Source organism: Lissotriton vulgaris, chromosome 8, assembly GCF_964263255.1.
Source record: "Lissotriton vulgaris chromosome 8, aLisVul1.2, whole genome shotgun sequence".
NCBI classification, from domain to species: Eukaryota; Metazoa; Chordata; class Amphibia; order Caudata; family Salamandridae; genus Lissotriton; species Lissotriton vulgaris.
Window position 1 is genome coordinate 1,128,319,974 of NC_141696.1, and position 25,654 is coordinate 1,128,345,627.

Below are 25,654 nucleotides of genomic sequence, written 5' to 3' on the forward strand. Positions count from 1 at the left end.
CAGCATGCCCATCTCGCGGCGGCGACAACACCGCCCTCCTCGTCAGCACACAGCCCCTGCTGCAGACCATTTCAAGATGGCCACCATGTTTTTTCACCACTGAAATGTTAGGTGTATGAAGTTCTTCATCACTGTCCATGTTAACTGTGGACTTCAGTGTCAGGACAGCACCAGGAGGTCGCAGGACATGGATCGCAAGGCAGATCTCAGCTGGAAGGTATTGGAGCTCAGGGCCAGGTCCAAGTGCTCAGGGTTGAATTCTTTTCATTCCCTTCTGTTCTCACGTGAACAGCCTGCTCATGTTAGCAAGAGTTTTACTGTGCCACTTTCGTCTCACCAAAACACTGGATGTTCTCCCCACTTTCCAGCAGAAGCACCCGTGCAGCTCCTCTGCGCATGGAAACAGACTAAGGACGATGGCAGCCAATGTCTTCAAGTTTGTTATCCAGGTCACTGGTGGGGACGTTGGCCGTTGCCCATGTGCACTGGGAGGGAAGAGTGCAGGGTGAGGTGGAAGGCCACAGAGAGTGTTGAAAACCGAAAAAGGGAAATGATAAAGAAAGATCCCCGGGTGACCAGGCTATTGTGGCTGATTTCATGCTTCCTTCAGCAGAGGGATATCATCTATGTAGTCCTCAGAGGATGTAAGAGATGAAAGGCTATGCAAATCTGCATTTTCTGAGTTCGCAGCATCTGCATGCATGGGCCGGCTGCCAACGCCAGCGACCCATGAGGAGGTGGCGGCTTGGTGCACTAGAACAGTCTCTGAGTGCTGGGAGCCGCTGGCTTCACACAGACCTGAGTGTCCGGGTACCTCCTCCTCCCCGCTGCTGTCAGGGGCGTAACAAAGGCCCGCGGTGCGGGGGGCCCCAAAGCTTCCCTAAATTTGAGGGGGCCCCCTCGGCCCCACACTGGAGTGAGTGCGGAAGTACAGGCCTGAGCAATGAATGCATCAGGTCTGTTTAGCTTCAGCCTTCCTAAACGGCAGGTAGCAGTGCTCTGAAGAGCCCGGGCACAAAAAAGAAACAGTTTCAATTTATTAGCCTTAGTTTCTTGACAGCATGGAGAGGCCTGGAAGAAATGACACCCCAGCTGGAGTGCAGAAAGAAACATTGAAGAGAGTGGCAACTAGGAGAGGTCAAAGGGCAGTTCAATGGAAGAAGCAATGCAGAGGGGAGAGAGAGATGGTAGAACTGTGTGAATAAGTGGGGGGGCACACAGAGGGACGTGGTACAGGAAGCCCTGGGGACCCTTCAGCCTTGCACCTTGCTAGGGGCGTAACCACAGCCAGTGGAGGGGGGAGGGGCACTCTGCAGTAAATGAAGGGCCCCCCAAGCTCTTTTGTGAGAGAGAGGCTTGCTCCTCTCTCTCAAGCAGCCTGCAGGAGCTGGCCCAGAACTGAAGAGAAACAAAGTATCAAGTTACATTGTTTCTCTTCAGTCAGAGCCAGAGCCAGGCCCGGAACAAAGATGGGGTGGGGGCCCCAGAGGAGACAGCATTCCCCACATGGCAGGGCACTGCTCAGGAGTCAGACCCTGAGAATGCTGGGGGTGGGGGCCCCAGAGGAGACAGCATTCCCCACATGGCAGGGCATTGCTCAGGAGTCAGACCCTAAGAAGGATGGGGGGGGGGCCCAGAGGAGACAGCATTCCCCACATGACAGGGCACTGCTCAGAAGTCAGACCCTGAGAAGGATAGGGGTGGGGGCCCCGGAGACAACATTCCCCACAGGGCAGGGCACTGCTTAGGAGTCGGACCCTGAGAAGGGTGGGGACCCCAGAGTCAGCATTCCCTAAAGGGCAGGGAACTTTTCAGGAGTCGGACCCTGAGAAGGGTGGGGGCCCCAGAGGAGACAGCATTCCCCACAGTGCAGGGCACTGCTCAGAAGTCGGACCCTGAGAAGGGTAGGGGTGGGGGCCCCAGAGACAGCATTCCCCACAGGGCAGGGCACTGCTCAGGAGTCAGACCCTGAGAGGGGTGGGGGCCCCAGAGACAGCATTCCCCACAGGGCAGGGCACTGCTCAGGAGTCAGACCCTGAGAGGGGTGGGGTCCCCAGAGACAGCATTCCCCACAGGACAGGGCACTGCTCAGGAGTCGGACCCTGAGAAGGGTGGGGGCCCCAGAGGAGACAGCATTCCCCAGAGGGCATGGCACTGCTCAGGAGTCGGACCCTGAGAAGGGTGGGGGCCCCAGAGACAGCATTCCCCACAGGGCAGGGCAGTGCTCAGGAGTCAGACCCTGAGAGTGGTGGGGGCCCCAGAGACAACATTCCCCACAGGGCCGGGCACTGCTTAGGAGTCGGACCCTGAGAAGGGTGTGGGCCCCAGAGACAGCATTCCCCACAGGACAGGGCACTGCTCAGGAGTCAGACCCTGAGAAGGGTGGGGGCCCCAGAGGAGACAGCATTCCCCACAGGGCAGGGCACTGCTCAGGAGTCAGACCCTGAGAAGAGTGGGGGACCCAGAGGAGACAGCATTCTCCACAGTGCAGGGCACTGCTCAGGAGTCGGACCCTGGGAAGGGTAGAGGTGGGGCCCCAAAGATAGCATTCCCCACAGGGCAGGGTACTGCTCAGGAGTCGGACCCTGAGAAGGCTGGGGGTGGGGGCCCCAGAGGAGACAACATTCCCACATGGCAGGGCACTGCTCAGGAGTCAGACCCTGAGAAGGGTGGGGGTGGGGGCCCCAGAGGAGACAGCATTCCCCACATGACAGGGCACTGCTCAGAAGTCATACCCTGAGAAGGGTAGGGGTGGGGGCCCCAGAGACAACATTCCCCACAGGGCAGGGCACTGCTTAGAAGTCGGACCCTGGGAAAGGTGGGGGCCCCAGAGACAGCATTCCCCACAGGACAGGGCACTGCTCAGGAGTCGGACCCTGAGAAGGGTGGGGGCCCCAGAGGAGACAGCATTCCCCACAGGGCAGGGCACTGCTCAGGAGTCGGACCCTGAGAAGGGTAGGGGTGGAGGCCCCAGAGACAGCATTCCCCACCCGGCAGGGCACTGCTCAGGAGTCGGACCCTGAGAAGGGTGGGGGCCCCAGAGGAGACAGCATTCCCCACAGGGCAGGGCACTGCTCAGGAGTCAGACCCTGAGAGGGGTGGGGACCCCAGAGACAGCATTCCCCACAGGACAGGGCACTGCTCAGGAGTCGGACCCTGAGAGGGGTGGGGGCCCCAGAGACAGCATTCCCCGCAGGGCAGGGCACTGCTCAGGAGTCAGACCCTGAGAGGGGTGGGGGCCCCAGAGACAGCATTCCCCACAGGACAGGGCACTGCTCAGGAGTCGGACCCTGAGAAGGGTGGGGGCCCCAGAGGAGACAGCATTCCCCAGAGGGAATGGCACTGCTCAGAAGTCGTACCCTGAGAAGGGTGGGGGCCCCAGACACAGCATTCCCCACAGGACAGGGCACTGCTCAGGAGTCAGACCCTGAGAAGGGTAGGGGTGGGGGCCCCAGAGACAACATTCCCCACAGGGCCGGGCACTGCTTAGGAGTCAGACCCTGAGAAGGGTGTGGGCCCCAGAGGAGACAGCATTCCCCACAGGGCAGGGCACTGCTCAGGAGTCGGACCCTGAGAAGGGTGGGGGCCCCAGAGGAGACAGAATTACCCACAGGGCAGGGCACTGCTCAGGAGTCAGACCCTGAGAAGGGTGGGGGCCCCAGAGACAGCATTCCCCACAGGGCAAGGCACTGCTCAGGAGTCAGACCCTGAGAAGGGTGGGAGCCCCAGAGACAGCATTCCCCACAGGGCAGGGCACTGCTCAGGAGTCAGACCCTGAGAAGGGTGGGGGTCCCAGAGGAGACAGCATTCCCCACAGGGCAGGGCACTGCTCAGGAGTCAGACCCTGAGAAGGTTGGGGGCCCCAGAGGATACAGCATTCACCACAGGGCAGGACACTGCTCAGGAGTCAGACCCTGAGAAGGGTGGGGGTGGGGGCCCCAGAGACAACATTCCCCACAGGGCAGGGCACTGCTCAGGAGTCAGACCCTGAGAAGGGTGAGGGCCCCAGAGACAGCATTCCCCACAGGGCGGGGCACTGCTCAGAAGTGAGACCCTGAGAAGGGTAGGAGTGGGGGCCCCAGAGACAGCATATCCCACAGGGCAGGGCACTGCTCAGGAGTCAGACCCTGAGATGGGTGAGGGCCCCAGAGACAGCATTCCCCACAGGGCAGGGCACTGCTCAGGAGTGAGACCCTGAGAGGATGGGGCCCCAGAGACAGCATTCACCACAGGGCAGGGCACTGCTCAGGAGTCAGACCCTGAGAAGGGTGGGGGCCACAGAGACAGCATTCCCCACAGGGCAGGGCACTGCTCAGGACCCTGAGAAGGGTGGGGGTGGGGGCCCCAGAGACAGCATTAATCACAGGTCAGGGCACTGTTCAGGACCCTGACAAGGATGGGGGTGGGGGCCCCCAGAGGCAGCATTCTCCACAGGGCACAGCCTCTGAGAAGCTTTGGATGAGGCAGCACAGAGGAGAGCTGACAGGGGCCGGAGAAGGATTGCAGCTCCCTCCAGGAACAGGAACTGCTGGGAGGCATTGGAAGGTAAACAAGCATTTGCAATATATGGTTTTGCAATATATGGTTTTGCAATATATGCATTTGCATATATGCAAGTCATATATGGTTTGGATTGGAATAGTCAGCTGTGGAATTGTGTTGTGTGGACTGGATCTGTGTAGTGAAATAATGTGGCATGGTGTGTAGTGTAATTATGTGGATAGAAATTGTGTGGGATTGAGTAAACTAGAATTATGTGGAGTGGGATTGTGTGTCATGGAGTGGGATTGTGTGTTTTGGAGAGTGTTTTGGAGAGAGATTATCTGCAATGGTATTGTGTGCTGTAGAGTGTAGTGGTGTTTACTTGTGTTGTTTACTTGTGGTGTGCTGTTAAATATTGTAGCATGATGTGGAATTTTGTGGTGTAGATTAGATGTATGTGGTGTGTTGCGTAATTGTGTTGTTGGTTTGAATTATGTAGTTTGTTGAATTATGTGGTGTGGAATGGAAATGTGTAGAGTTCAATTTGTGTGACGTGGAAGTGTGCGCTGTTGAGTGAAAATTATGTTGAGTGGTATTAGGAATGTTGCTATGTGGTGCTGAGTGGTATTATGTGTAGTGTAATTATGTTGTGTGGTGAATTGTGTGGGGTTGAATTGTGTGACGTGTGGAATTATGTGGCATGGTATGGTGTATAATTGTGCGGAGTGGAATTATACAGCATGTTGCAGAGTTGTATTTTGTGGAGGGTAATTATGTGTTTCAGAGTGGAGTGTAAATATGTTGTGTGAAGTATAATTATATAGGTTGAAGTGGAATTATTTGTAGTTGAATTGTGTTGTGTGGAGTATAATTATGTGGTTTGGAGTGGTATTAAGTTGTGTGGAATGTTATTATGTGATGTGGAATTATGTGGTATGGCGTGAAGTGGAAATATGTGTTTTTTAATTTTTAGGATTGCAATTGCGTGGTATGGAATCCTGTAGGGTTAAATCATTTATAGTAGAGTTCTGTGGAATGGAATTTTGAGATGTTCAAATGTGCTGTGTGTGGTAGACTTAGCATAGCTGCCAAGGTTTCAGATTACGATGTGTGACAGTTTCATAATTTCAGTGTAATTACGAGTGACATTTCAACATGACAGGGGCATAACAATAAACCACATTCCAATAAATTAAAGGAAAACTGTATTAAAAAAATGTTTAAGACTTAATTAAGATCATCAGGGTAAGACATAGGAGAGCTGGCTCTAAAAGGAGCCCTCTAAAAAGGCTGGGGCCCTGGGCCAGATCCCACTTTGCCCATGTCTTAAAACGTCTCTGCGTGGCTGGCACTGTACCTTGTGGTGATCTAGCTAGAAGTACTGATACGGTCCATTTAACGCTCTGGTGTCCCTTGAGAAATGCTGCACTGTCCTTTTAGGCGCTATGGGGTACGGTTCAGAAGTGTCGCCACTGTCCATGAAATGCTTTAGGACCTGTATGTACTGCCTATGAAATGTTACGAGGTCTGCACGGATTTATGTATGTACTGTCCGATTTGTGTATGCACTTCGCATTGGAATGCTGTGTGTCTTTTTAGAAATGCGGTTCTGTCCTATGAAATTGTCTGAGATCTGTTTGGGTTTGCCTAAATGTTGTGTCCTGCGACATCTTCCATGGCATGTGCGAGCTATATCAAAAATGTGTGCAGTCACCTCGGTCCTTCACGTTTCCTCAGTGGGTTCCGCTTTTGAATCCAGTCCTGGATTTGCTCTGGTAAGCGCTCGGGCAGCATGGGCCCTTGACCATGAGGGATCATCCACCTTGTCCCACCCCTAAGGACCATCGGAGTTTCAGTGGGTGGTAATTGGATAATTTGGAAACAGGGAGGGCATCATGGTGGTGGGGTGGCTGCCGGGGCCCGGCCGGCAATAAAAGTAAAACATAGTGAAGGGCGGTACATACTTCACCCTTTCTCCATCTCATGCCAGTCTTACACCTGAAGGAAATTCGCTAACATATACTATAAAATCAATAGATAAATCTACAAGCAAAATGAAAGCCTTTCCAAACTATATCTAGATTTTAGTATTTCTACTAGTGGTTGTCTAATCTCACGTCGGGGCTCTAACGGAGTCAGCATATATTGTGATAGGCAATGTTTCCTTAATTCACTTACCACTTTAATTTGTTAATCTACTTTAGTTGATCATTGTCGTACTAAATCCTATTTTACATCATTAGTGACATTCTAAAGTCTTTAATGTGGCTTTAAGTTTGGATGATATAATGTTTGCTGTGCTCTCATTTCTCATGTATGTCTCAGTCATGTATTAGTTATTCCTGGAAGACATTCCGGCAGTTTGGCCATTCACCCTCCAAAACTTAGAGCTTCCTTTATCAAAGGCCAGAGAGCATTCTACAAGCAGCAATGTGTATATATACCTATCTGTGATAAACAGGGCACTTCTACCACTTGTGAGTTTAACCTGAGGAATTGCTGGACTGAGATGTCGAGATGATATACTGTAGGTGGTGGGCCAGGCTGCCGGGGGGGCCCCCTACATGAGCTTTGCAGGGGGGTCCCCTCAAGTTTCGTTACGCCACTGGCTGCTGTAGGAAGCAGGTTCCCGCCGAGCTTCTCGAGGACTAGCCTGCCCAGGCCCTTCTGACATAACAATCTGCACCCGGGAATCTGATGGTGGGATGCAGTTACCAGCACTGCCGTAGACTGCTTCTTCGTAGGACGGGAGGGTCACCTGAACGCCATTCACTACGATGGACACTGGGTCCCCTGGCACGCTTTGGTCACGCCTGCTGCGGTGGAAAGACTTGAGCTTCGGCTGTAGAAGAACGAAGAGTACGACCAGGAGGAGGATCAGGGCCACGATGGACAATGTGGGAACACCCATGCTCGAGTGGTTGTCTTTATCTGGGCTGAGCCGGCAGCTGACCTGCATGGGCTGGTTCCACTCGCCATCCTCCTTGCAGGTCAGGTACTTGTAGTCGCCCTTCAGCATGTAGCCCTCATCACAAAAGTACTCAATGACGTTGCCTGTAGTCAGCGACACCTTGCAGTGGGAAGGATGGCACAGGAAGCCCCCGTTCTCGGAGGGCTGTGGGCACACCTGTGAATTCCAATCAGCCGAAAGCTTGCCACCTAAAGCCCGCCCCTCGGGAAGCACAGTGAAGAAGAGGAGGAAGAGGTGCAGCAGCTTGCCATGGCTGCTGGGCGCTGTCAGGGACCAAAGGCTGCCGCTGTCTGCCATCACCGCACCATGGTACATCTTTGGGGTGCCCTTCCTCCAGCTCCCAGCGCAAAGACCCGAAATCCAAGGCCGGGTGTGTGAGCGAGCAGACCGCCTCCAGGGCTGCTCTGCCCTCGGTTGCCCGGTGGCTCCTCTGCTCTCCGGCCCAGGCTGGCACGCTCAGGCCCAGCTCCGGGGAGCCCTTGTCACCCCCGTCTTCCGGCAACGGAACGCTCAGCTCCGCGGCGTTCGGAAGATGGAACGCTCAGAGCCTCGGCCGTTCCCCCACAGACAGCTCCGTGCTCCTAGAGCGGGTGGGAGGATACAATAAATAAAGCATTTAGCCCTCGGTAAAACAATGTCGCCAGGCTGCCCAACAGCCATTAGCCAACATGCCTGTTCATGCTGGTACTGGTAGGCCCATCTCTGGATTGGAAAATATAATACAAACTTCTGTCATAATATCTTGTAAATGGCCGTTGTTGGAGCTGGAAGGCTTTTATCACAGCTGTGAATTGGGAATATTAATGACGCCTCTCTTCTGGTCCAATGTTGTTGTCATACCTGTGTTCTTGAAAGGTTTGGAGGTTGTGGTGAGGTTATCTAGCGTTAGAAGCTTTTTAGATTTTCTGCTGGTGAACTGCAAGCGTTGATGATGTCATTGAATGTGGGTAACTAAACTGGTGTCACCCTCATGAACAACGATCGTTATCCATGATACTCTAGTAAAATGATGTATTGGTGTTTGATATTCAGCAACACCTGCTTAATTGGAGCTTTGGCTGTGCCACTTATGAAGCAGATCTCGTTATACATGTGAATTTGAAATTTTGCTGATACCGCTCAAGTAAACTGAAAATATTTTTGAAAACACGTGAATTTAAATTGTTTTGTTCCACGCCTATGAATTGAAAGCTTTTCAGATGCAAATAGATTAGAAACGTTTGTGTTGTCACTCAAGTGAACTCGGATCTTTCATAAAGTCACACATGTTCATTCAAAGCTCTCTCTACTACTCACTCTCTACTACTCACTCTCTACTACTCACTCGCCACTACTCTACTACTCAATCTCTACTACTCTCTACTATTCACTCTCTACTACTCACTCTCTACTACTCACTCTCTCTACTACTCTCTACTACTCACTCTACTACTCTCTACTACTACTCACTCTCTACTACTCACTCTACTACTCTCTCTCTCTACTACTCTGTACTCACTCTCTACTACTCTACCCTCTACTCTCTACTACTCTCTACTACTCTACCCTCTACTCTCTACACCTCACTCTCTACTACTCTTTACTACTCACTCTCTACTACCGACTCTCCACTACTCTCTACTACCTACTCTCTACTACTCACTCTCTACTACTCTACTACTCACTCTACTACTCACTCTCTACTACTCACTCTACTACTCTAGACAATTCACTCTCTACTACGCTCTACTACTCACTCTCTACTAATCTCTCTCTACTACTCACTCTCTACTACTCACTCTCTACTACTCTACTCTCTACTCTCTACTACTCTCTACTACTCACTCTCGACTACTCACTCTCGAATACTCACTCTCTACTACTCCCTACTCTCTACTCACTCTCTATTACTCTCTACTACTCACTCTCTACTCCCTACTACTCACTTTACTACTCTACTACTCACTCTCTACTACTCTCTACTACTCAACTCTCTACTACTCTTTACTACTCACTCTCTACTACTTTCTACTAATCACTCTCTACTACTCTACTACTCACTCTCTACTACTCACTCTACTACTCTACTAACTCTCTACTACTCACCCTCTACTACTCTCTAGTACTCACTTCCTACTACTCACTCTCTACTACTTACTCTACTACTTTACTACTCACTCTCTACTACTCTCAACTCTACTACTCTTTACTACACACTCTCTACTCACTCTCTACTACTCACTCTCTATTACTCACTCTCTACTACTCTACTACTCACTCTCTACTACTCACTCTACTACTCACTCGCTACTACTCACTCTCTACTACTCTCTACTACTCACTCTCTACTACTCTCTACTACTCACACTCTACTACTCACTCGCTACTACTCTCTACTCACTACTACTGTGTCTCTACTACTCACTTCTACTACCCTCTACTACTCACTCTCTACTACTCTCTACTACTCACTCTTTACTACTCACTCTCTACTCTCTACTACTCACTCTCTACTACTTACTCTCTACCTCTCTACCTCTCTCTACCTCTCTCTCTACTATTCTCTACCTCTCTCTACCTCTACCTCTACCTCTCTCTACCTCTCTACGCGCACACAACACTAATCCTTATGGGTTCCAGAGTAGTGTGCTACTTCCGCTTCAAGACCCCATCAGGGGTAGCAAGCGCTATGTAAATACAAACCTCTTTCCCTCTTCTATCCTGCCACCTACCTTTCTCTACCCAAATAACTGAATACCATTTCCACTACTCAAATTACTTCATATTTTACTATACTAATTTTCAACACTATTCCTTTATGGGTTCCGGAGTGGTGTGCTACTCGCCAGGAAAAAAACTTCAACACCCATCAGGGGTAACAAGTGCTATATGAATGCAAACCTTTCTTCCCCTTTTATCCCTCCGCTATCCTTCTCACTCCAAATAACTAACTAATATCCACCACTGAAATTACTCTCATATTTCACCCTATTAATTCACCACTAATCCTTTATGGGCTTCCTGAATAGCGTGCTTCAACACCCCATCAGGGGTAACAAGCACTATATAAATACAAACCTTTTTTCCTCCTCTATCCTTCTGCTATCATTCCAAATCCAAATAACTTACTAACCTATCCACCACTTAAAATGTACTTGCATGTTTCACTATACTAATTCAACACTAATCCTCTATGAGTCCCGGAGTAGCGTGCTACTTGCCGAAAAAGCGCTTCGACGCCTCGTCAGGGGTAGTAATAGCTATATAAATGCAATTACAATACAATAGATATGCACGTAGATATATATATATATTTAAAAATATTCATATACGACAAAATATTCATCTCCACAGTGGACAAATATAGATGTGTTTACAACATCCTGGATTTATCCAGCTAATAATTGTTTTAAACTACATTATTTGAATAACAGTATTGATACTGTAAGATGATCTTTTAACAATATGACTGCACGTTTTTAATAAGTTTTTAATAAGTGCCATATTTGTCAATTTATGTTAATCCATTTTAGGCAGAAAGTTTAACTCTTACAACAGGTGTTCACAATAGTCTGTTGTTCCTATTCATGATCACATGACCTGAATGATCACCTGTGAAGGGGCGTGCACTGTGTTAAGCACCAAAATAAAAAGTGTAAAGTACCACCCATATAGCTGAATGTGATCAAGGGCTCTTGAAGCCCGAAACGCGTCTTGCTGGCTATTGAAGAACAAAAATAAAACTTTACCTTGCCTGAATATGCTGTGGTCGGTCTGAGTTCCTGCTTCGCCGTCCATACGGAAGTGGTTGGAATTGCTGCTGCATATATATATATATATGTGTATATATATATGCATATATATGCATATGCATTTATATATATATGTATGTGTATATATATACATACATATATAAACATATATATATATATATATATATATATATATATATATATATAAATATATATATATATATATCTGCATATCTATATAAATACAAATATAAATGCATGCATACATATACATATATGCATACATATGCATGTTATGTATATGAAAGTTTGAAAAACACTAATAAAAGCCAAGCTAAAAAGACACCTAATTACAAACAGAATTGCTTTAACTTAAACAAGGCTGAGACCTATTGCATTTTTTAATGCTTGTTCCTAGAAATTGACATCCTTTCTAAGTCCATGCAGTCGGTTTTATGAATAGCAACAACTCTGCTCATAAAACATGCGGCATTGACTTCCCAAAACAAGCATTGGCAAAGTCAATTGGTCGGGCTTAGGGCTGAAAGTGTCACTTAATTTACTGGTGTATGTGTGGTTTTGTAAATATGGATGTGCATGAATTTTAAAATGACCTCTATGGGTGAATCTATGCATGACACAGAGATGAATGGATGCATGATAAATGAATAAGTGCCTGAGCGCACCATTCATTTAAGAAGGAGTTTAAGTCACGCGCCAGAACTATGGTCATGGTCTGATTTTTTCTGCAGCCGACTCAAAGATGCTTGTGAAAAAATTATGCTAAAAAATATGATGGTAGCAGCTTCGTATGCAAACAACATGTAAATGCCTTTGATTGGTTTGCTAACGTAAAACGAATCCTTGAATGCAGCAAAGAAATCAAGGTGCTAAATTACACACATAGCCTAGAAAGCATTGGCAAAGCCTATCAGTCTGGCGGTTTTGCAACTGAAAGTGACCCATTATTGAATGACAAGTTTCCTTAGTTGTTTGAATGAGTGGGGGAATGTGAATATGGGCAAAGGCTTAGATTGATGATTGAGTACATGGATGGCTAGAAACTAGTTACTAAATGCATTAATAGTTAGTAGTTAATGGATGAGTACGTGCATGGATAGACGGCTGGACCGTAATGTAAACGAGCTGTTCATGAGTCCACAAACTGAAGATTCTACATGGTTCAAAAACATGAGCTGCTTTTAAGTCCTTTCAAACCGTGCAGGTGAGGTTTCAACTCCATCGCAGTCAATTCCATCGCTACCTCCATCTCCGCCATGCGATGACCCCAAACATTGTGGCCCTGACAGAGCTCCGGGAATTTAACCCCCTGGAGGGTAAGCTCATTATGGGTGACCTGGGAGATCAAAGGATAGCTAACATATATCAGACCTGTATCTCCAATCGTCCGGCTACATTTCTTGGTCTCAGGAGGGGGTGGGAGGCTGCTGTTGGGGTACTGGAGAACGAGGATTGGGCTGAGCCTTTGGGCGCCTTGGTAGGCTGGCACTGCAGCTAGACTTCAGCTCATCCAGCTCGAATACCTTCATCAGGTGTACTTCACACGCCATTGTCTATGGTGGATGGGGGTGATTGCATCCCAGACCTGTATCAGTTGTTGGGAAGCGGATGGCACATTTCTACATACAGTGTGGGGTTGTTTGGCCCTGGACTGGTTCTGGCACAGGGTGACTTCCTTGCTACGCTGGGAATTGTCATAGTCCATTCCGATGGACCCCCAAAAATGTCTCCTATATTTCACTGACAATTTGGATGGCAATAGATACAAGCTATCACCAATGTTTCCAGGGGTGACTCTGGCTAAACGGAATATAGCGAGGGAATGGAAGGCCAATTAATGAATGATGAAATTCGACTGTTCATGGGATGAGGGTGGGGTGGGAGAGAATGGAACTAGTGCTCGGAGTATTGACCTGGTATGTATCTTATTATGGTAATGTGAAAGGGGGTTGGAGTTGGGTTACATGAGCAGGTATGTGCTTTTGTTTCTGCTTGTGTTGCCTTTATTTTATTTTTCTGATGTGTGGCCCTCTGGGCCATGTTTCTATGGTTTAAAAAAATAAACATGAGCTGGAAAGATATTTTCTACAGAACACATCAATGTTTTCTAATCTTGTCTTTATTCATGACATTGCACAGGGATCATATTATGCATTTGGCATAAACAGGGTACAGTGTGTCGTTGACAGACCATAATTTATAATTATATCTTTAGCAATCCCTTAATCTGTCCATAAACCAGAACACATCCATTTAAAAAAAATTAGCAACATAAGCAAAGCTGCAACATATCAGTGAATAGCTCAAAAGCACTTTGAAAACCAGGCTGCACATAACCGATTCCAGAAACTATTAGCAGGTTCAAGCTCTTCCTTCATCTTCTAAGAGAGCCTTGGAAGCTGCAGGGTGTGTTGTGGGGGGTCCCTATGGAAATGCTCGCATAGCATCTTTCTGGAGACCTTTAACCTTATACCAGGGCCGGGCCGGCTCTAGGGTGGTGCGGTTGGTGCCACCGCACTGGGCGCTGAATTGGGGTGGGGGCAAGTATATTATAATTTTTAAAGCACCTGCTGCCCGGTTCCTGGCCTTTAGCAATTTTCAGGCATCAGTTAAAATGTCAAGATAACTCCTGTGATTAATCGTTTGTCAAAACAAAGTTTTGACTCATCCTAAGGTAGTGCAGAGGGTTAAAATGCCTGCTGCTAAGAATGTGTACCATGCAGATAACAAAGTGCATATAATGTAAATAGGAGAGTGGGTTACTGCTTCCATAAGAGAGCTCCTTTTGTTATTTGTGGTTTATAAGTCAAAATCCTGATACAGAACATTGAGCTATTAACTGTCATCAAAGAGCTGCATGCAAACTACTATATGTTTTTTTGCCCAGTCTTTCTTTATCTTAATCTTGCCAAAGGAGCTCATTTGGTTAGAAAACAATTCTAATTATTAAAGAGAACCCCCAACAATGGTGTTACATTTTAAATTCTGGATTTGTGCATTTCCAGAATAAGGACTTAAACTATATTGACTACCAGTATCGATGATGTCACTCCTACGCTACACCTTGTAGTCCTGTCTTATGTAACTTTTCCTATACACTGATTTACACACACATGATTGTCTCTGTGCAATGTGTGTGTGATGTAAAGTGCTCTGACACCTTACACTGGTATGAGTGGTGCTATAAAACTAAATGAATCTGTGAGAGCGTGGTTATGGAGACTTGAGGGGCACAGGGCCAGACTGGGAACCAAAACCGGCCCTGACAAAGTGCTCTGCCGGCCACCAGGGAGGGGGGGGAGGTTGGGGGTGCGACCGAGCTCTTTGCTCTTAGAGTTGTGGCAACTTTCATTCAAAAGAACAGTACAGCAAGTTTTAGCCAAATTGTGACCACAACAATTAAGCAGAATGGACATTTGTGGCACTATTTTGAAATGACATTTCAAAATAGTTGCTGTACTGTTCTTTTGAATGCAAGTTGCCACAGCTCTAAGTCTTTGCCTGTAATTATGTCTGTCTAAATTGTTTAACTGTCATTTCGTTCCCCGTACTTCCCTTGGATGTAGAGTGCAGGACTGTACCCCACTGTAAATGTTTGTTTCGTTCATCTTTAAACTATATTTTCAAATATTGTGTGAATAAAACTCCTTGTCGGGCTGGACATTGGATCTATATAGTACGCAACATGGTCTATATTCAATTGTTTCTGAAATTCATTGTCTGCTCTGGACCGTTGTTTTCTTAATTATAATTGATACCCGTGGTCCTTAGCTACTTTTCGGGTTCCCTTGTTTGTAAACTAAAAAGTGAGGGAATCTGTGGCAGAGGTGCTCATTGGGGGGCGCCACCAGTGTTAAATCTGGCCCTGCCTTGTAAAGAAGTAAAAAGAACACGGCATTTTTGATGATTCAGGATCCTGATACTGAAGCAATCCTAGAGCTAAACAACAGACATAATCTGCGTTAAATACTGGGTTCAGCTAAACAGGAAGAATAACTGAAAGGCTGGCAAAGCCAGCCCTGTCGGCTCGGGCAGTGCTTGTTTGTATATTAGCTTGATGATACACTAAAGGCCAATGGCCTAGATGGATACTAATCAATGGATTTGCCGCACTGGCCATGCTAATCCACAATTTGCTCTACATTTTGCAGATTTCAACAAAAACATTTTATTTCATGCTTCAATGGGTTAAAAACTTCCTGAAAAGGTTAACCTTTCAGTTCAAATTGCTTCATAGAGGTCGTAAAAGTGTAGAAGTGAAGTGACGTATTTGCGGAAACAGTATTAGTGTGTTCAAATAATAAAATAACAAAATAATACTGGCACAGATAATTGTACATTATTATCCATAATTTTTCTTTTCTTGACACTTTATTTCCCTAACCCTGCCAGATAATTTGATACTCAATGTAACGTAATTCTCTGGCTCGACTATAATCCACACCGAGCCGTGAACATGCCTACTACGAACATTAAGGTAAGGACCAAAGAGCGTCTTTAGGTCCCCAAAAGAACCTTTAGATAATAAAATACCAAAGGCTATAGAGTAGTGGTGATGCATAGGTTGATACATATGAACTGTACAGGAGTCACAGGGCACACGCATCAACATAAGCAATTGCGATTCCTCAATAGCAATTATTGAGGAATCGCTATTTAGGAATCGCAATTCCTTATGCATGTAGGAATTGTTAAATAAATTGCGATTCCTACACATTCCCTATTAGCGAACCGCAAATTGCGATTCGCTTATAGAGAATGCCTTCCCATTCATTCCTATGGGAAACAATTTGTAATTTGCGAGTACCAAAAAGGTAATCGCAAATTGCGCATGCAATTTCAAAGATGCTTGAGGGCCAAAAGGCCACCCTGATGCACTCCCAAAATTGGCATGTGTGCATATGTGGTGCACACACACGTGCCCCAAGGGCATGTGTGTGCACCACATGGCACTTAGAAAAATGCAATTATGTGCATTTTTCGAAGGAATTGCAAATTGCTGTCAACTTGAAGTTGATGGTAATTTGCGATTCCTTAATGCAAAGCTGCATTTTGAGAATGCTTCTTGCATTACATCTAGGGAATTGCAAATTGGGATTCCCTAACTACATTCGAAAAATATGTAATCGCTAATTTTGCGTTTACCTATTTTGCGAATGGTTTTGGACTTGAATCCCGAAGGCTAATTACCGGTCACAAAGGGACGATTCGTATTAGCTTGATGCATGTGCCCCTAAATGTCAGCTCTTGGTGCTTTTCTCCAAGCAGTGTGATCTGTTTTTGAAAAATTCTGGTTAATTCTAGCTATTCCTGGGTGGTATAATCTGTGTTCTAGCTGTGACGTGGCTGGACCTGCTGTCACAGGAGCTGCAACAGGAAGAGAAGTTATATTCAATTCTTGCACCATTTCACCCTCCTACTGTACTTGTTTTCCCTATTTCTGTCATCTCAAGGCTGGTAGTCAGCCCAGGGCTGCACGTTTAGGGTAAGGATGAGAGGAGGGTTGTGAGGAGAATGGTAAGGCAGAAAAGAGTGGAGAAGTGTGGCTCAAGTGGATGGAGCGGCAGACCCTGATGCAGAGGTCTGGCCCGGACTAGGGTTCACTTCCCCGCCTCGGCGGGTCTTGGGCTCAAATTTCCCCGGACCTGACAATTCTCGCCTCGGTGCCTATTCCAATCATAGAGTCCCACTCTGTAACTCTGGGCAATAGCTTGCTTAATCTCCACAACGGCCCCTCGCAGCGGGATGCCTGGCTTTCACCTTGGGGATGCCCAGTAATGGGTTATCTCGCAGGGGAATACCAGGACGGGTTCCCTAAGCAAGCGCTGGGACGCTTTCGGGCAGCCATGCGCTCTACAAAATCAAATTTCAAGAAGCGGGTACGAAGACAAGTCCAAAGGAAGAGAGGAACATTAATGGAGTAGAATGGTAGATGAATAGACAAGCAGGAATCAACATAGGATAGATGATGAGAGAGATGGGTGGAAAAAGTTGAGAGGAGAAAAGGTGAAAAAGAAATGAGGGGAGAAGGGGCTAAAAACAGTAAGAGAGAGGGCAGAAGGCAGGGTAAATGATGGGAAACAATAGAGAAAAGGATTACTGCAAGATGAGCAGACAGCAGGGCGCTAACAGTTGAGGAAAAAAGGATAAAGAGAAAGGAGAAGAAAATGGGTAAAAGAGAGAGGGCATAAATAAAGAGAAAGAGGGGGTGTAAAGGGTGTGGGCAAAGGTGCAAGTAGGGGGGACAAAGGGAAATAAATGAGAGGCAGATAGTGGACTGCATAGGAAAGCAGGTGCCAAGATGGGGTGAAAGGGAGCAATGAGATGATGGCAGTATAGTGGGGCCCTCTAGATAACGGGTACTCATAGTACCGCCCGCAGCCCGGCAAGCCTTTCTGTGCGGCCAGCGGACCTTACAGACATCGTACCTGTGTTATTTTATATATTTTTTTAAGTGTCTGCAAAAGCTGCCGATTGCTGATTTATGGGGGCCGGGTGATTCCAGGCATAGTCAGAGTGGAGATGCAGGGGCGCTAAGAAGAGGTCAAATACAACAAGGCCTCATTAACAATTAAAGGTATACAACCTTTACAACGCAACTTTTACAACGACCTACCATTACAACGCAACTTTTACCACGCAAACTATTACAACGCATTGCGCTGGGGGGCGCTCTAGGATAGGGAATAGGTTAATTTACTATCCAATAACCTTCCCTACTATCCACGGGGACTGGAGTTGGAATAGTAAATTAAACTATTCACTATCCAGCGCCTAAAAGCATTATGCGTTGTAATGGTATGCGTGGTAAAAACCGCGTTGTAAAGGTAGGCGTTGTAAAAGTATGCATTGTAACGTCATACATCCACAATTAAATGATCTTTTAAAGACCTGTGAAGTACTCGGGTGACTGGCGCCAAATGGGGCTTTGATCTGACTTCTCGGGGTGAGAGTCAGAATTAAAGCCGGTGACAGCTGCAACCCCAGGCCCAGTGGTGAGACACAAACCCCACCAAGCAGCAAATTCTGAGAGAAAACAAGCTGGCTTTTACATTACACAGGGAGGGGGGCCGTCTCTGGGCTGGTGACGGGGACGTGTAGACACAGCTGCCCGAGACACAGAGACAGATAGAGACAGAAACATACAGGGGCAGAGACAGACAGGGGCAGAGACAGATAGGGGCAGAGACAGATAGACAGAGACAGACAGGGACAGACAGATAGAGGCAGAGACGGACAGGGGCAGAGACAGACAGGGGCAGAGACGGACAGGGGCAGAGATGGACAGGGTGCAGAGACAGGCAGGGTCAGATATGGACAGGGGCAGATACGGACAGGGGCAGATACGGACAGGGGCAGATACGGACAGGGGCAGATACAGACAGGGGCAGAAACAGACAGAGGCAGAGACAGACAGAGGCAGAAATAAAGAGACAGAGAGAAAGAAAGGAGGAGACAGAGACAGAGAGGAGGAGACAGAGACGGAGGAGACAGAGACGGTGGGAGACAGAGAGGGAGTCGGACGGAGACAGAGAGGGAGACGGAGGGAGACAGAGAGGGAGACGGAGAGAGACAGAGAGAGGGAGGGAGAGGGAGGGAGACAGAGGGAGGCAGAGGGAGGCAGAGGGAGACAGAGGGAGGGAGTCAGGGGAGAGCGAGGGAGACAGACAGAGGGGATAGACGGAGAGAAACAGACGGAGGGAGACGGAGAGGGAGAGAGAGGGAGATGGAGAGAGAGGGAGACGGAGAGAGAGGGAGATGGAGAGAGAGGGAGACGGAGAGAGAGGGAGACGGAGAGAGAGAGAGGGAGACAGAGAGAGAGACAGAGAGAGAGAGACCGAGACAGAGAGAGAGAGGGAGACGGAGACAGAGAGAGATGGAGATGGAGACAGAGAGAGAGGGAGACGGAGACTGAGAGAGGGAGACAGAGAGAGAGGGAGACAGAGAGAGAGGGAGACAGAGAGACAGAGAGGGAGAGAGAGGCAGACAGAGAGGGAGAGAGAGGGAGACAGAGCGGGAGAGACAGAGGGGGAGACAGAGAGAGACAGAGAGGGGGAGACAGAGAGAGAGGGAGACAAAGGGAGGGAGACAGAGAGGGAGGGAGACAGAGGGAGGGAGACAGAGAGGGAGGGAGATAGGGAGGGAGACAGAGTGAGGGAGACAGAGGGAGGGAGACAGAGGGAGGGAGACAGATAGAGAGGGAGACAGAGAGGGAGGGAGACGGAGATGAAGACAGAGAGGGAGACAGAGAGGGGCAGAGAGAGACAGAGAGGGAGGGAGACAGAGGGAGGGAGACAGAGAGGGAGGGAGACAGAGGGAGGCAGACGGAGGGAGACAGAGAGGGAGGAAGACAGGGAGGGTGACAGAGGGAGGGAGACAGAGAGAGAGGGAGACAGAGAGAAAGGGAGACGGAGAGAGAGGGAGACAGAGAGGGAGGGAGACAGAGAGGGAGGTAAACGGAGAGGGAGGGAGACAGAGAGAGGGAGACAGAGAGAGAGGGAGACAGAGAGAAAGGGAGGCAGAGAGAGAGAAAGAGAGAGAGGGAGAGAGGGAGGGAGACAGAGGGAGGGAGACAGGCAGAGGGAGACAGGCAGAGGGAGACAGGCAGAGGGTGAGGGAGACAGAGGAGGAGGGAGACAGAGGGGGAGGGAGACAGAGGGGGAGGGAGACAGAGAGGGAGGGAGACAGAAGGAGAGAGAGGAAGGGAGACAGAGGGAGGGAGACAGAGGGAGAGAGAGGGAGGGAGACAGACAGGGGGAGACAGACAGAGTGAGTGAGTGAGTGTGTGATTGTGTGAGTGTGAGAGATGTGTAGGCCGGGTCTGGTGTCTCATTAAACGAAGGTGTCCATTGCAGGGGCCTGTGTTCAACCTCATGGTCAGTTTTTTTTGTTGCTCTTGCCCCTCCCCCGCCCCCACTGACCCCGCCCCCACCAGTGTGGCCCTGGGCCTCAAACCACACTGTAAATGTGTCCCTGAGAGAAAGTTTGTGAGTACCCATGCTCTAGATCAACGAGAGGGACCTGCTTAGTGAAGCTGGGGAGGCAGGGATCGGGCACCTCACTGCGTATACCGATCTATATATGCTGAGTTTCAATGTTAGAGCTTTTGCTGGAGCCCACTGGGCCATAAGTGACGAGCAGGGTACAGTTTTCAAGATATTAATATCTCAGCTGTTGAGTAAACATTAAAAAAACACTGCACAAAAATTACAACCCCAGGAAAATGATTGTGTTACGAAATCTACAAAACCGCCTCTATTCCAGAGAAAAGAAATTAATCCATGCTTTGGAGAGCGAAACGAAAAAATTGTTTGCAGTTTTTTATCGTCTTTCCCAGACTACAACTTTTAATGAAGCTTTTTGAAAGAAAAAATGAATAGCCTCCCCACGCATATGTGCCTTCTGAGCATTTTAATTACATTTTGAAATGGTACAGCTCTAGAGACTATGGATTTAAAAATGATTTCACTCCACAAATATTGTAAAGATTTAGAGCAGTCTCTGAAGTAAATTAAAGGCATGATTTATAGTCGAAACAGTAATTTAACTCTCCTGATCACGTATTGTCTTGCAACGCTCAGCAACTAAACACAGGACAGCCTCATCTTTCCAGTGTTCACCAACAAATACCAAGCATTTACAATACAATAGTTGCTACATTTGGGGAGTTAGAGCTACTGGCATTGTAAATGACAATGTATTTTACCTATGTGTTTAGGTTTGGAGTGGAGTGGATGTATAAGGTTTGGAGTGGAATTATGGGGGTTGAATTGGAATAGCTAGTTGTGGAATTGTGTGGTGTGTAGTGTATTTGCGAGGTGGAATTGTGTTGCATGGTGAATAGTCAGGAGTTAGAGGTGCATAGGATACAAGGAAAGATGGAGTGGGATAGGTAGGTAGTTTCTGCACAGATAGTCAACAGCGTGATTTAGTGCATCAGGGGCATAGCTTGGTCAGTGAGATTCGGGGCCCATACATGATGACTGCTGAGGTTTAAAAAGCAAGCAGAAACGTTTTCAACCTTCCTGTGTGTGTTTTATTGACCACATAAAAATGAGAGGCTGAGTCGGCCCAAAGGGGCTACAGCATGTCAACTGCATATCATAGGAAGATTGCCATTTGTGCATTAACTCTCTGTGGTCTGACAGCTAGAGCTGCCGACTTGGGTGCTGGAAACCAAGGTTCGAGCCTGGGGGTTACGTCAACATCCTGTGATTCTGGGCAAATCACTTAATCTCTCTGTGCCTACCAAAACAAGTGATAGGAAACGGGCAAACAACATTTTGTTTATTTGTGACCACATATGTACTTCTTAAAAGTCAGTCACTGAACACGTCTGTGCACAGCACTTTAGATAGACAAAATATAGAACTTAATGAGACACAACTTCGGAATGCAACTTATACAAAAGGGCACTGTTAAGAATATGTGTCAATCTGCGATGTGATGTTGCGCTGTATAATTTTTTTGTGAATCTGGTATTTTCATTTGTGTAGCACACACATGCAACCGGCTGCAGATGCAAACAGGTACTTAGACAAGACACCATATTGGGCTATGTGTAGTAAGGCAGGGAGAAGCAAACCAAGCTTAACTAACCAATAGGCTATCGTAGTTAGCGTTGCCTTTTACTGTTGTGAAACCACAACTTTCAACAAGTCAGGAGAACAGGAAAGAAGCAGACCATGTCTGAGTTCCGATAATGCCCAGCTCAACCACTCTATGTGCCCTCAACTCTAAACTCCATGTTCTGCAAGATGATGAAATCGGAGGTGTTTAGTTCGCTGCAGCGTTCATAAAGTCCTGCAAAGTTTGTGCCCTTATGAAGTCGGAATTTGAAAACGACGCCAGTTTTCGTATGCACAATGAGGGGCATGGAAAGCGCCATACAGATATTTCTTACACATTAGATGGGTTTAAGAAAGGCTAGCCTCTAAGTGATCAACAGGGCCTCAAATAGAATATGGTTCAATGAAAACAAGTGGGGGAACCAGGGAACAAAATCTTAAAGACCGTGAAAATGAAAGTGATCGGACGGAGGCAGAGGAGAAAACAAAGCACTCATATGGAGTGCAGAAACAAGCTGCGAAAGTGAAAGTGATCAGACGGAGGTAGAGGAGAAAACAAAGCACTCATGTGGAGTGCTGAAACAAGCCGCAAAAGTGAAAGTGATCGGACGAAGGCTGAAGAGAAAGCACGGGAAATAAAATAACAAGCATTGGAGAAAGGCCCAAAAAACGAGTCTAACATGGGGCAGAAAGGCACAAAAAGCGAGTCTAACAGAGTGCAGAAGGGCAGAAAAACAAGGGAAAACTAGTCCAACAGAGGGCAGAAGGGCACAAAAAACGAGTCTAACAGGGGGCAGAAAGGCACAAAAACCGAGTCTAACAGAGGGCATAAGGGCAGAAAACAAGGGAAAAACAAATCTAACAGACAAGTGGGGGTTTAAAGAAGTAACAATAGCATCTTACCGCAAGTGTAAAAGTAACGGCCAACATTGTGAAGGAAAACATCTGGGCTGTGTAAACGCCGGAAGCTCGGGCGACGTTAAGTGCATGCTGGTAATAACAATAGAAAGAGGACAGGCGCATAAGCTCTCGACATTGCTGTGGCGGGTCTGATGCATTGCAGGTGGCTCGGGAAGCAAATGGCAAGCGCGTGCACGGGCACATGCACTCGGCGCAATCCGCCTGATTTAGCTTTCCTGGTTTCATCTCTATAATCTCGACATCTGCAATGCTGCAAGCGCATTGGCAGAGGTCGAGACCTAAACTCTATAACCTCGACATCTGCAATGCGCAAGTGCATTGGCAGAGGTCGAGACCTAAAAATGAATGAGTCCTTGTGTAACGTAACGGGTGCTCATGTAAAGCGCTCCAATACCTTCAGGGCGAGTTCGCGCTACATAAATCTGCAAACAAAAAAACGCAAAAGGCTGCCACGCGATACAAACTGTAATTTTGCATTACTGTTAACTCATGTAAGTGATATTTGAAGACGGGTGTTACACGAAAGAAAGATACACCATTTACAGAGTAATCAAACAGGACTCGAACACAGTATTGCAGCTGTATTATTGCACGTTTAAGATTTGTGGGCCAGGCGCACGCCTTAATGGATAGAAGAGAGAACTGAATGCCAAGGTAGATCCGGATAAATTCCCTTTTTTGGTTGATCAAAGAGGGTGGGGGAGTGAAAAAAAAGGTGATAAAAGGAAACGTTGTTATCCCGAGTCTGAGGGGGTGAGAAGGTGGGGTCTGCAGCAAGCTGCCTAGTGGCTAACTGTAGACAATCTAGCAACACATTTGCATCCCATACAGGTGAATGATAAACTATTCTCACACTGTAGCCAAACTACGAAATCTGGTACATGCTGCAGAAAACATAGAAAACTGCAACATTTATCACATCTGTACTATGGCTCCAGTTATTACCACCGGGATCTACTTGTATGCTTCTGCAAAAAAGCATGGACATGAATTTACACAGACAGTGTGGACATGCTTCCTTTCTGCTGCTTCGGAGCACTCTGAAGCATTAAAAAGCTTGCAGAGACCAAACAGAGGATATTTATTAAATTGCAGTCGTAACACATGAAGAGTGCCTTACACGCTTTTGCGTACTAGGTTTTGAGAATTCTGATACTTTGATGCCAAACACTTTTACATGTAGGGAATCAAACAAACTAAAGGCCAGTTTCAAGCAGGTGTTCTAGCTCTATGCCCCCAAAGTGTGACTGGACAGAATCCGGCTTCCATCGCCTGGTTCTGCCCCTCTGGACTGATAAATTGCACTGTGGCACAATAGTCCAAGGACTCGCCATGTGTTTTAACTTTATCTCCCAAATAGCCCCATACAATATGTTCCCAACATAGATAAGGGATGTTTCTATAGTCAATGAAACCTTTGCTACATGCCAGATAATAGGGGAAGACAGGCGCCTCTTTAGAAGTAAAGCTTACACTAATGAAGAGGAGAACATCACAGAATAAAAATCAAACACCAAAAGCGTCTGACAAACAACCATGTAAAAGTATCAACATGTTACTTCAACAAACAAGCTTTCTTTAATTTCAAAATCAATTCAAATGATTGACGTTTCATGTACACTGCACTGTTGCATAATCAACCAGCAAATATAATACCATTACCTCGGCAGGCAGGATGCTTTTTCTAAAACAGACAAGCACAGAGAAGTATATAGACACGCAAAAACAGAATGTAACTCACTTTTTATAACAGTTGTTTTACTCCTTGACTAAGAGAACTGAACTTTCAAACCACTAGCTCCGGTTAAGTGTAAATATTTGCAGCCAGTTGAGCCTAGTACAGTTCAGATAAAGCTAGCCCTCTACAATGCACAGGTACCGAGTGCGACGTGAAACAAGCACAGCTGCTAACACACATCCTACTTCCGGGTCTCTCTCGTAACCACACTTTTGAATTGCTTAAAGGCATACCGCTTGCCTACCAGGCCCTGAGGAGAAACGTAAACATAGCAGGGGCGGCCTTAGGCATGTGCAAGCTGTGCACCTGCACAGGGCCACCAAACCCTAGGGGCCACCATGCCAAAATATATCCTTAATATAATAATCCTCTGAGGATGGATACATATTTGCGTGGTGGCCCCTGGCGGGGATTTGGCGGCTCCGGCTCTGTTCCACTTCCAAAAACCCTGACCCCCCCTCTTCACTGGCCTCCGCGCTCCGCCCAGACCCCCTCTTCCGGGGGCCCCTACCTACGCACCCTGCCCAGGGCCACCATGAGCCTAGAGCCGCCCCTGAACATAGTTATATTTCATAGAGATTTTTAGTTTCTACCTCTCCGGATCAGGCGTGCAATATGCATTTCAAAGATAAGGGGGAAAAATGCACCTCTTACAGGTCGAACACCACTGGTGAAAATTCCATTTAACAAATTAGAAATGGTTTCTACAGCATCTGCTGGTTGGAATAGGCTCATTGCAGCAGAGGGTTTTCGCAGCCTCACACCAAAGCAAGATGGCAGCTGGACGCAGCGACGGGCAGAAAGCAAAGCGGCTGCACCCGAAGTTGTGGCACGCTGGAAACAGGAAAAAGAGTTCTGCAAAACAACACATGAACAATGGAAGCGGAAGGAAACTGTACTTGGACAGTGCTCTTGTGCGAAAAAACGGAAGTGACATTATGCTACATTAACCAGTTAGGAAGCAGCAAAGGAGATCGACTGAACTGAACCAATGAGAAGGCAGCAGGTACGAGCAAAGTCCTTTATCGAATACAGCAGGTCTTGCAGACAGCGGCCTACATCGACGATCATCCACTGACTCGATTCTTCGAAGTACCCAGGTGGCAATTGAACAACAACGGTCAATGAGATCCGACCGCTGCCCCTGTGGTACTTTCGGTTTCGCTTTTGGTCACCATCTACTAGGACTTACTGGCTGTTGACACTGCTGGCCTGTGCCTTG

General features: G+C 47.4%; 2 protein-coding genes across 2 annotated transcripts in view; both read right to left on the minus strand.

Annotated features, from left to right (window-relative positions):
* The window catches only part of MLNR (motilin receptor), a 97,378-nt gene that overhangs the window by 13,393 nt on the left and 58,331 nt on the right, over positions 1 to 25,654 (minus strand). The window lies entirely within an intron of this gene.
* On the minus strand, positions 437 to 8,015 carry LOC147698377 (sushi domain-containing protein 6-like). Its single transcript, XM_086933435.1, has 2 exons — positions 7,089 to 8,015; positions 437 to 827 (listed from the first exon to the last, which is right to left on the minus strand). Exons 1-2 carry the CDS (start codon positions 7,766 to 7,768, stop codon positions 596 to 598), a joined length of 912 nt encoding a protein of 303 aa, XP_086789561.1. The 5' UTR covers positions 7,769 to 8,015; the 3' UTR covers positions 437 to 595.

Bases quoted from the DNA above. Each gene is read 5' to 3' on its own strand.
- LOC147698377 (XM_086933435.1), bottom strand. From the start codon at position 7,768: ATGTACCATGGTGCGGTGATGGCAGACAGCGGCAGCCTTTGGTCCCTG. The intron at 828-7,088 runs GTGGCGTAACGA...CCCTGACAGCAG, and splicing joins CCTGCTTCCTACAGCAGCCA to CGGGGAGGAGGAGGTACCCG.